At 40.8% G+C, this 12,243-nt stretch overlaps 1 protein-coding gene across 4 annotated transcripts in view; it reads left to right on the forward strand.

The window, feature by feature from the left end:
- The window catches only part of LOC117515396 (unconventional myosin-IXa-like), a 261,979-nt gene that overhangs the window by 57,108 nt on the left and 192,628 nt on the right, over positions 1–12,243 (forward strand). For all 4 annotated transcript variants that reach the window (XM_034175936.1, XM_034175938.1, XM_034175939.1 and 1 more), the window contains one exon: positions 1,966–2,055. In XM_034175936.1, coding sequence (XP_034031827.1) covers positions 1,966–2,055 — 90 coding nt within the window. The remainder of the gene's footprint in view (positions 1–1,965; positions 2,056–12,243) is intronic.

A 12,243-nucleotide genomic window follows, 5' to 3' on the forward strand; every position in this document is an offset into this window, starting at 1 on the left:
GCTGAACGACCATTTCATTTCTAAACGGATGGCTGTCTGGATCCGTGACCATCGTGTGCCATTTCTCTGGTTATCACAAGAGCTGGACATCAACCATTTTCCGGCAGATTTCACTTTTAACAAGAGATTTTGTCATGGAAAGCCGAGCGGAGGCTTCGCGCGTCACGATGGATTTGCTACTGGAGCGAGACAAAACCACCTACGTTTTGGTCTCACAGGACGGCTTTGAGATGGCGTTCAGACAGCTGTCGGTGGTTTTTCCATCGAGTGATTATCCGAGAAATTGTGGATGTGCCTGGACATGCCAGAACATGTCCCATGAGGCTTCATCACGGCATTGCTGTGCGCCATGCGGCACCGCCACGACGCGCGAAGCCTCCGCTCCTCTTTCCATGACAAAAACTCCTGTAACAGTGGAATGTGCCGTTCATTTCCAAACTGGATGTTGTGTTTTATCCGGGACGTCGTCTGACTAGCACGGGAATTGTGAAAAGACGTGGGCATCAGCACTTTTTCGGCACATTGAGACAGACGTGCAGAGGAATTCCGCGCGTCGCGGCGGTGCCGCATGGCGCACAGCAACGCCATGATGAAGCCTCACAGGACATGTTCTGGCATCCGACGAGGAGACTGGACCACTCCTCACTCAAAGCCTGCTCACAGGCGAATGACGCACCCGACAGGTGTGGAAAAACTCACGCATGCGCACAAGGGTTCAAGCTTGTCTGACGCAATCACACGTGATTCAAATCCATATGGTTTTTGAAAAAAATAATAAGGTCAGATACTTTTCTAATAGACCTCGTGTGTGTATATATATATATATATATATGTATATATATATATATATATATATATATATACACACAGACACAGACACATACACAGCATGACCACCACCTGTGTGGCTTTGTCATCACTGGTGTGTCTTCTGCCAAGTTTAGAGTCTGACTGTACGTTTATGTATGGCCACGTACTGTACAACTCTGTGTGTGCTCAGAGCCGGTACATTTGAAAGGGTAGAATGTGAGCAAGAATCAGCAAGGCGACACTGAGCATCAGCCAAATCAAGGCTCAGTCACAGTCAGATGTCACCTTCATGACCTAAGCAAAGTTCTGCGGTATGATTTGATATTTTATATCCATCGATCGATCGATCTAGCTCTATATATGGTATGAATGACTTCATCATGATGTAATATGAGTAAATCATACACTATCATATGGTGAAGTCATGCATAGTCAAATATACTGTTGCAGACATGTATATGTACTTGTACCTTTATGTTATATCATTACTTCATTATTTGTGATTCATTGTTGTCAGTATTATTTTTTTGTAACTGCATGCGACATCATGCCTTTCTTAATTGGTAATTTGTACTTTATGTGATATGCTGTTCTTTTAAAAAAAAAAAATTCTCCATAATTTGAATTTATCCATTGTTATTATGACAGTTATATTTGGTCTTTTACTCACAGAATAATTTATTTTAAAAAATAAATCTGGCACATTTATACAGCAATAATCAGGCTGCTGAGAACTTTTGCTCAGTCCTGTACACTGATTGTACTTCCTGGTAAATAATTTATACAGACAGAGTCTGGAATTATCACCAGCCTGAAAAAAATTTGTCTGCCAAGCACTGGACACAAACGTCTGTAGTCTGAGCTGAGCGTGGGTCAGGCCCCATGGTGGTGACCTGCGTGTCTCCACTTACAGTGTAAAGTAAATTACATATATTCAAAATCAATCCAAGCACAGTATCTAACGTCCCTGATGGTTACAGCGACAGAGGCAGATAGAAAACCATGTTGAAGCTCAGCAGAAGTGAACAGAGCAGCTTTGAGTCTGTGCTTGTGATGAAGACCAGACAGATCCTGTGAGCCCTGAAGTCACCATCTTTGTCCTGCGGTCCTGGTTTGACCTTGTCCTTGACCTTATGTTCTCATTTGATATTCCAGGTGAAAGAGGAGATGCTACTGGAAGCATTGACCACAAGGAAGACTGTGACTGTTGGAGAGCGGTTGATTGTACCCTACAGACTGGCCGAGGTGACGGAACACAAACTCAGATTCAGTTCATTATCCCCACTAAACATTTAACAAACTGAGACTATATCAAGCATTTAAGAAAACTGATAACATGGAAAGTTTGAGATGACAATCAAAGTTTTTGTTTGTGCTGCGGTTTGGCTACATTACAGCCGTCCTCAGTGTTGAGAAATGAAGGGAGAGTGTGACTTGGTGGACATGTGCCAGTGTCTGTGCCTCTCTGTGTGTTTTGGAGGTATTCTTGGGGTTTTGTTGTGGTATTGCAGCCTCTTGTTGTCCCCACCTTCACAGATTCTTTGTAAAACTGCAGAGAGACGTGAAGTCAGTCATTCCAGCTGAGGGTGAATGACAGACGGTAACACGCTGCTGCTTTGTAACTACGGAATATGTTTTCTGTCAGAAGATGGATATGTTCGCTTATTATTATTGTTGTTTGATATGAAGGTTTATAACCCTGTGTAGTAAATGGACTATATCACCAGCAGCACATGAAACATGGCAGAAAGCTATAAACCAAAGATTTTTGCTTTTATTTAAATTAATCTTACATCTGGTGAGTATACTCATGATATCAATATGCTCAGGACTTCTAAGAGTAACGGGTGGTCTTTTGGGGGAACAAAAGAATATTGTGTGCACACAGACTAACACTGCTGTAGACACTGAAACAGCACACCATTGTGTACTAAAACTCACTTTATGCAGTACATCCACAAAGTATTCACAGCGATTCACTTTCTCTACATTTTATGTTACAGCCTTATTCCAAAATGTAGTAAATTAATTTACCTACAACACCCCATAATGACAACATGAAAAAAGTTTTTGTTTGTAATTTTTGCAAATTTATTAAAAATGAGAAACAAAGAAGAAAGTAGTCTCATCCTTTGCTCAATACTTTGTTGATGTGCCTTTGGCAGCAATGGCACAAGATTGGTACACCTGTCTTTGGGCAGTTTTGTCCATTCCTTTTTGCAGCACCTCTCAAGCTCCATCAGGTTGGATGGGGAGTGTCGGTGCACAGTCATTTTCAGATCTCTCCAGATGTTTTCAGTCAGATTCAGGTCTGAGCTCTGGCTGGGCCACTCAAGGACATTCACAGAGTTGTCCTGAAGCCACTCATTTGATATCTTGGCTTTGTATTAAGGGTCATTGTCCTTCTGAAAGATGAACCTTCGTCCCTGTCTGAGGTCAGGAGCGCTCTGGAGCAGGTTTTCATCCAGGATGTCTCTGCACATTGCTGCGTTCATCTTTCGCTCAGTCCTGACTAGTCTCCCAGTTCTTGCCACTGAAAAACATCTCCACAGCATGATGCTGCCACCACCATGCTTCACTCTAGGGATGGTATTGGCTAGGTGATGAGCTTTGCCTGTTGTCCTCCAAACATGACACCTGGCATTCATGCCGAAGAGTTCAATCTTTGTCTCATCAGACCAGAGAATTTTGTTTTTCCTGGTCTGAGAGTCCTTCAGGTGCCTTTTGGCGAACTCCTAGCTGGCTGCCATGTGCCTTTTACTAAGAAGTGGATTCCATGTGGCTGCGCTACCATACAGGCGTGATTGATGGATTGTTGCAGAAACGGTTGTCCTTCTGGAAGGTTCTCCTCTCTCCACAGAGGAATGCTGGAGCTCTGACAGAGTAATCATTGGGTTCTTGGTCATCTCCCTGACTAAGGCCCTTCTCCCCCGATCGTTCAGTTTAGACGGGCAGTCAGCTCTAGCAAGAGTCCTGGTGGATGTGACTTCTTGTTTTGTTTTTTGTTTTTTAAATAAAAAAAAATCTCACAAAAAAATTTTCACATTGTAAAATGAATTTCATCTATTTTGGAATAAGGCTGTAACATAAAGTGGAAAAAGTGAAGTGCTGTGAATACTTTCTGGATGCACTGTACTTAAGTTTGATAATTCTGTGCATAGAAAGCATATGTTTTTTCAATGCAAAGCCAGTGGTCAAGATGCCACTATGAGCACTCAGTCAGTCAGTGTGACATTTCACTTATGAGTGAGATTACTTCAGTTGTACTTGCCCAGTTGTTAAACTTGGTATATGTATTACGCCTAGTGACCCAAAGAAGGTGTTTGAGTTTGTGCAAGGTGACCAGAGCTTACTTTGTAAACAGTGTTGTATCTCTGTATTCCTCGTAAATTTGGGTTTGTTCTCAAAGGTTCTATGGCTGATGTCAATAAAATGGGATAAACAGACCATTCCTGCCTGCAGTCTGTTTGGAGTGGAACTTTATCTGACAGTTATCCATTTGTATTTAGGGATGTTCCTATTCCACCTTTTTCCACAAAGAGTATCAGTACTCACGTGCACACACACACACACACACACACACACACACACACACACACACACACACACACACACACACACACACACATTACGTAACATTCAACAGACTTGTGATACAGTGGAGTGGATTTTTTCCACATTAGAAAATCACTTCTTAAAATAAGCTGAGCTGCACCTGCGATAGCTCCACTGTCCTTAAACTGTCAAATTATCATCTGAACCTCTGCTTTTGAGATCAGGAGACATCTGTGAAAATCTCATGAGGTCAATGTGCACAGAGGTCTTTGCAGGAGATGTGAAGATCCAGGTGTTTAGAATGGTTTTGTTCTCTGTCTTACTGTATGGTTGTGAGACCTGCATATTAACCACTAATATAAGGCAATTAGAGAATTTGATGTGCTGATGCCTGCAGGTTACAAGTGCGGGTGGGGCAGATCAGAAAGTGACAGAGTTCCCATGAAGTAATTAATAATTTACGGCTATATTCAGGCTCTCTAAATGGCATACAACATGCTACGACATGATTACTTATATTATTGTATTGATATTGTCTGCATTACGCAGCATAAGCTGGCCTTGTCATGGCCTTGTTTTTTTGTAGCAGTGTCTACTCTTTATAAAATGTGGGTAAAATAAGAAAACATATTGTAGCATTAATGTATGGATTCTGTCGCAACATAGACCCACTGGTTTCTTTTTTATGTGTGTGTCTGGTCAGGTTTGGGTCATTAATCACTGCATATTTTTGCAGGTTTTGAGTTGACTCTCAAGACGGGTCAGGTGGGTGCAGGTGTTAAGAAACCCCGACCTATGTATCACTACTGGATGTCTCTCCAGAGTGTCCTTGGGTGTTGTTGAAATGACTTTGTGTCAAGTAAATTAACTCGGGAGCCTCAGATGAATCGCACTACTTGCTTCATAAGGAAACATCAGCTACACCATGATGACCATGTGGTGCACTTCTCTGGGCATGATCTACTGCGCCTGTTCCTCATTGAGGGGCCTCCACAGACAGATGGACTACTAGGACCTTTTAACTGCCTGTTTGTTTGTCAGTCAGGATCCAGGAAAGTTCCCTTGTGTGGTGGATGCTTTCGTATACTATAACACCTCCTTCCAGACCTGACCTGAGCTTATGTACTTATGGAATCTGCAGAATTTAACTTCAGGATCTTTCATTTGAATGAGTTACAGCCCTGTGATGTGTGCCATTGCACTAATGAGTACTAGTAATCTGTGGTTTTCCTTTTGCTCCATATATTCACCACCTAAAATTGGTCCAGCAATCTGCTTGTGCGTGCAGGGCCTTTTGTCCAAGGAAGGAAGTGTTAGACATATTTACACATTCCTCCACCCCTCATTAATGGCTGTTTTCTTCTGGAGTTATGTGATCTTGACTTAGGAGTGTGCAAATTCCATCGGATTATACAGTAAATACACAGTGCGGTTTCTCTGTTACGCAAGCTCATTCTCATTTTCACACAAACACACACACACACACATAAACTCTGGACATTAGCTGGTATAACAATCAAGCAGATGAGAACTCTAATCTTCTATCCTGTAGTTTCCAGTGTTATGTTGTGCTTTTTCCCCCATCCGTTACAAAAAGTTTCACCTCTTGAAATAAAAGGAGTAAACTCATGTAGAGCATGAAAGAAAGAAAGAAAGAAAGAGTAACTAAGTGACATCAGATAAGAAGGCAAGTAAAGAAAAGGAATTCCAACTTACGGCGTTTGGAAATTCCCAGTTGTGTGCCCTCAGAGGAAAATTGAGGTATGTAGTAGTATTATTACCTGTTAATGTGCAGCGATGTATGCAGTTCCCAGGGAAAAATTAAGCCAGCTAAGCAGTGAGGCGAGCTACACTGCAGACACTTTGACTGAAGCCAGGCTTTGATGTGCCCAAAAGTTCTCACAGTGAGTCCGGCCTGTCTGCAGAATCCATAACATACCTGTTTTTATACAAAGGAAATGTGGACAAAAATAACCTGGCACTTATTGCTGCTTCTTCTCTCAAAGTATTCCTGCTTCGTTGGATGAGAAAGTTTCCCATGTGCATCAAAAACAGTTGTCACATCCAAGTCAGGTTGCAATGGCGTCATTGGGGTGCAGCGTTTGATCCTGTTTATCTTGACTAGTAGAAGTTGGCATTTCTTAGACCAGAAACAACTATAAAAAAGCATTCGAGGGGGATGCGTACCCTTTGTGTGCACCTAACAATTGTGTTTAGTACCACTTTGATGAAATTTTAGTAACGTCATCATGACATCACTTATAACACATACAAACAAATCATTAGCTGATTGGCTATTGGTTGTGGAAGTGTCCTGGAAAATGCCTTATTGGGTAATAAGGACATGGCTTTATGATGTTTTTATGCCGTTATGATAATGTCGCTCATCTTGTTTGATGATAAATGATTTACTGAATGATATAACCTTGACATTGTTTCTCAGTTTCAATTTATTTTCAATTATAGAGCACCAAATCACAACAAAGTTGCCTCAAAGTGCTTCACACAAGTAAGGTCTAACCTTACCAACCCCCAGAGCAAGCACACAGGTGACAGTGGTAAGGAAAAACTCACTGATGATTTGAGGAAAAAACCTCAAGCGGACCAGACTCAAAGGGGTGACCGTTTGCTTGGGCCATGCTACCGACACAATTTACGAAACAATTCACAAAACGAATATACAGGAAATGCTGCCAGTGCACAGGACAGGATGGTTTCAGAAAAAACACCACACCCATCTCTGGATGGAGCTGCACCTCAAACAGAGAGGAAAAAAAAACAGAATCAGGCATCAGAAAGACAGCAAATACAGTATAATTTGTCAGCATTAAGCAACAAGAAAAACAAAAGAAATACTAAGGTGATCGCTGGCCACAAGCCCTAAGCTTCACTAAGACCCAGAATTTAGATAAAGCAGAAAAGAGGTGATAATCGGTGAGTCGCTACTGATGCTCTGAAATGGCGCAGCAGCAGCACGCCTCAGTCAGATGTGCTGCTACTGCGCTCTGATCGATCCCCCGTCTTTTATGATGAAATAATGCTGAATTTATGTGGAAATGTTTGTTGTACAAAAGCTTCAGATATCTGTCGCTGAGATAGATGATGACTGGAGTGCCATGACAATTGGTGAATCGCAGCTGATGCTTAGAAATGACCTTACTGATGCTCCGAAATGACGCATGCACAGTGAAGACAGGGTGGACTGATTTTTAGGGGGGACCGTTCAGTCTGCAACACCGGGTCTCGGGTCTGTTTTGCTGTCATTTATTTATCGTTTTTGCCTTTTTGTGCCTAGTGCTCAGATTGTAAAGCCCAGTGAGACATTTAGAACTGTAAAAATGAATGCAGTTTGTATTCAGCAGAACTGGGGAGGATACTTGGTGAGGTCAACCAGTCATCTTGTTACTACATGTTGCGATTTGCAAAGTTTGCACATCAGCACATCTAACAATGTCTGTGTAACTAGGCTTGCCCATAATTCTTTGTGATACATGCCTTTCTACGTATAGATGTTTGCATGTAGTTGCACAGATGTAAGCATAGTAATGAGAAGTAAGAAACTTTGATGATCAATCAAAAAATTTTACTTTGTTTTGCCTCTGTAATATGCTATGAATCTGTCTGCTGAACTGATGATGGATTAGTTACGGCTGTTTGTCAGTCAGTGAGACAGACAGACAGCTTCTAGCCAGAAATGTACTAAATCAAAGGAGTAAACCATTATTTTCTGATTGTTTCACAGCAGTTACGAGGGGCGATTGAGAAGTTTTGACGTGGTTCTCCATCTTTTGCATTCTGAGAAACCAGCATTTCTTGATAATGTGTGAAGTTTTGACTCACTGGGTGCAGTGTTGAGAAATGTTGGTTTTCTCAGAATGCAGAAGATGGAGAACCACACCCTACTTTTTCCAGGTTGCCCCTCATATGTTCTAAAACACACACATCACACTCACATGTCCATACAAGACAACAGAAAAAGACTTTATAAAATTTAGTACCAACAGAAAAGGAAAGCAGGGAACATGATTGAAGAAGCTACACAGTGAATGTGGTCCATCAGAGTGATTATTCATACAGAGAAATAAACTGTTATTTTCTGGCTGTTTACAGGTGTTCAGATTCGTATTTCAACATTAATATATCAGTCAACTATTTTCTATGTAAATATTTACTGGCTTAGTGTCATCTTGTGCAGACAATCATGCAACACTCCCTCTGTGTTCTGAGTATTTTTGTCTGATGTTTACATTCTAGGGCCCTCATTTATCAGAAGGTTCTAAATCCTATCGTATGAACAAAATTTTGTATGTGTGGAAGTACAAAAAACAAATCTGTATTTTTGAAACAGATGGATGCCAGTTGAATGCTCAGCATGAAGTAACAGCTGTTGACAAGCCCACATTTTGTAAAGCACATGCTTGTGCACATTCATGATCATTTGCAGTCAGAAACAGCCTCAATTAACAATATACGGGAACAAAACATCTGTTTTTGTTTGTGTCCCTCACCAGAATAACGGAACAAGAGCAAGCGAAGGAAATCAACTTTTGTGAAACGGAACTTCTGGTGAACTTATGGTGTCATGTTGTTTTGTAATTTAGCCAACAAAATCACTGATGGACATGATTTTAACAAGCTGCTCCAGAAGCAGCTGTATAGACCCAGACTGACCAAGCCTAAGAATAGGAGACAGCAGTTTCAAATGTCAGCTTTTATTTCCTGGTATTTGCATCTGGCTGTGAAAACAAGATAGAACATTACAACCATCGCATTTTGAGGTGAGAAAAATAGTGTGACATGTGATTGGCAGGTGGTGCGGGCTAATTCTGCAGTATCCCTCCTTTACAACAACAGGTCCTTTGTTGGAGTTAACCTCTTAAACCCTAGAGTCCCCAAATTTGGGGACTTGCCCTGTTTTGGAACATTTGAACACTCATAACTAACCAATGCTGACACCAACATACACTTATTATACATCAAAATGTCAAGTGAAGTCTCCTCCAGAAAAGTATCCACTTCAATCACATATCAACTAACCACAGCTGAAACGCCAAGCAAATAAAGCCATGAATCGGAATTAATTTTTTAGGGAAAAAAAACCAAACTCATTTACTCCTACCAAGTATTATTTACTTTCAGTTTTTTTGCATCCAAACATCCCCTAGGACCTGTCTTTTAGCTGATCCAAACCTTTGCATTTTTGACCTTGTACAAGCTGAGAAATAATTCATAATGTATGGGTATGTGATTTTGGTAAAATAGGCTCTAGGGCTTAAGGGGTTAATAGTCTTTTGGATTATTTTCTTGGTGCACGAATGTTACTTAATGTAATTTGATGCACCTTTCTGTAATTAAATTCAGTTTATTTATATAGTACCAAATCACAACAGACCACACTCAGAGGGACCAAAAAAAAAAATCAAATGAAGTACAACAAAGAATCGTCAAATGTGCAGAAACAGATATGACTGAACTTGGCCTCCAGGTAAAATGATCAAGTCCAGTGGTCATAATGACAACCGGTCAAACAGGTGGCAAAGACCACGGACCGATGAAGTGTGTTCATCACAGTCACTCAGCCATCCAAATTAAAAAAGAAACAGCAACCCCAGCTGCCCCAGTGTCCATGTCGATCCCCAGTGGGCCGTGGCACCCAAATTTCCAGACAAACTTTGCGTACTTACAGTAGGACATTACAGGCATATGGCCAGCGTTACTTAGATGTTCCGAGGTCAAGATATAAATGCTGGGGTGATCATTCTTTCATGGTAGCTGGCCCCAGACTGTGGAACAAGTTACCTCTACTAGTATTCCTGACTGAGCACTTTTTAAATCTAAGTTAGAGTAATTTATTTAAACTGGCTTTTAACACCTAGTGGGGAGGTGACATGTGCTGTTTTAAAATTTTATTGCATATGTGTTTTATTTTTGTGAATTTGTGTTTTTAATGTTAAGCATTTTGGACACCAGTCGGTGCTGTAAAGCGCTCTGTAAATAAATGTTGATTGAGTGATTGATTGATTGATTGAAAATGTTCTTGTAAACCTCTGAATTCATCCTGCTGCTATAATTATGAGTTAAATTATCAATAAGGATTGGTGTTCCAGAAGCAGCCATACTAGCTCAAATCGTAATACGTATTTCCTTCATCATATCTCATGTTTCACAGATGAGCTTATCTGTTTTAGATCCCGAGCAGATCCTTTCTTCCTCTGTACTTTGGATTTCGTAACTTCATCTTGGACTCATCGGTCCAAAAAACACTTCACTTGTCCTTTTTTCCTGGTCAACCCATTGAGTGACTGTTGCGCCGCACACCTGTGGTTTCTTTGTTTTTGGGGATACCCAGTGATTTTAAGTTTTTTGTCGGCATCAAAATGTCTTGCTTTCCTCTCATTGACAGATCTCTGATCATGTTAGCTCATACCCTACTGACACCTGCAGTATTACCAGGTTATGTCCACAGATAACATAAAGGGGAGACAATTTAATGTCAACTAACTATCAATCTGACAGGAAATGGCTGAGACACAAGAAACACCCGTCAGTCACTATTGTCGCTTGGCTTGGTGTAATTAACAGGACTTTCTGTACGGTCTTATCATCATCCATCAGTTATTTTCAAACCTAAATGTGTTCAGTTAAACAGGAAAACAAATGAATCGGACTGGTCATTTTAGTATTTTCAGAGAGGACTAGATATAGAGTATATAAGTATTTATGAGTATATACCCCATCCTGATACATAGAGATTGTACTCAGGGTCTCACACTAGCTTGTACACTTGTGTGTAGAACTAAGGTCACACATTTAAATGGTCAGCTGCTTGAAATCAAATTAAAACTACATGTAGGTTGGCACATACAACCCTCTTGTACCATAGATGCTAATAGACTGTGTGCAAGGTGAGCTCTCGTGGACCATTTCACACCTTCTGTGGTTCTCAGTAGAGTGTGCCAAATGGAAAAAGGGGGAACAACAACTTCCGTTTTAATCACAAACACCAGGTAAGACCTGGTTTAACAGCCAAGTCAGAGTTTACAAATGTTTTTTTTTTTTATTGTTTTTTTGTCAGGTTTGGCAACCTTGAATGCAACTTTTTTCTACCTGTTTTCTCCAATCCATGTGCCCTACTACTTCCTAACTAGTTCCATTGTTGTGAATAATTAAAGCACATTACAAAGGCTAACAGAGTGCATGCTCAGTGAGCATGTTGAATGTTCACATTACATCTGCCAGTCTGCAGAAAAGCCTTTTAATCATGTTTCATTTTGAAGCATTGCACTATTCATGGCAGTGTTTCATAACTTCAGTGACGCAGAGGCATCACAAGCTTGATTGCTAAAATATGACAGTCAGCAAGGCAACAGTAAAACGGCAGCTTTTAAAAGTATAGTTTTGCTTCATCGCTGCTGGTGACCACTAATTACAGTGCTTCACTCCTAATCCTCTTACCATGTGTATCATGATCCATGTTGTCATTTTCTTCTTACTGTTGTGTCCCTTGTCACTCTTTTCACTGGTTTCTTACATTATGTGGAATCAATACTGGGTGGAAACTTTGACATTTACTTGCAGCGTCAGCTTTATGCCCAGTCCTTGGACTTGGACAGTGGCCCTGCGGTCTGTCATTGGCTCAAACATGGCGGAATGGTTTTGTGTTAGTCATGTACTATATATTTTGGACAGAACTGATCATGTCATGGTCACAAGGAATCATAATGGCAGAAGCAAATAAATTCCATGAATCAGTGTCAAATATGTAAAGTGTAGTTGGTGAACGGTGAATGCCCATTCCAGTTGTTTTTTTGATACTTGTGTTGTGCATTACAAGTTCACAATGCAATGGCTCTGGATGTGAACCCAACCTGATACATG

The sequence above is a fragment of the Thalassophryne amazonica genome, chromosome 8 (genome assembly GCF_902500255.1).
Source record: "Thalassophryne amazonica chromosome 8, fThaAma1.1, whole genome shotgun sequence".
Lineage (NCBI taxonomy): Eukaryota > Metazoa > Chordata > Actinopteri > Batrachoidiformes > Batrachoididae > Thalassophryne > Thalassophryne amazonica.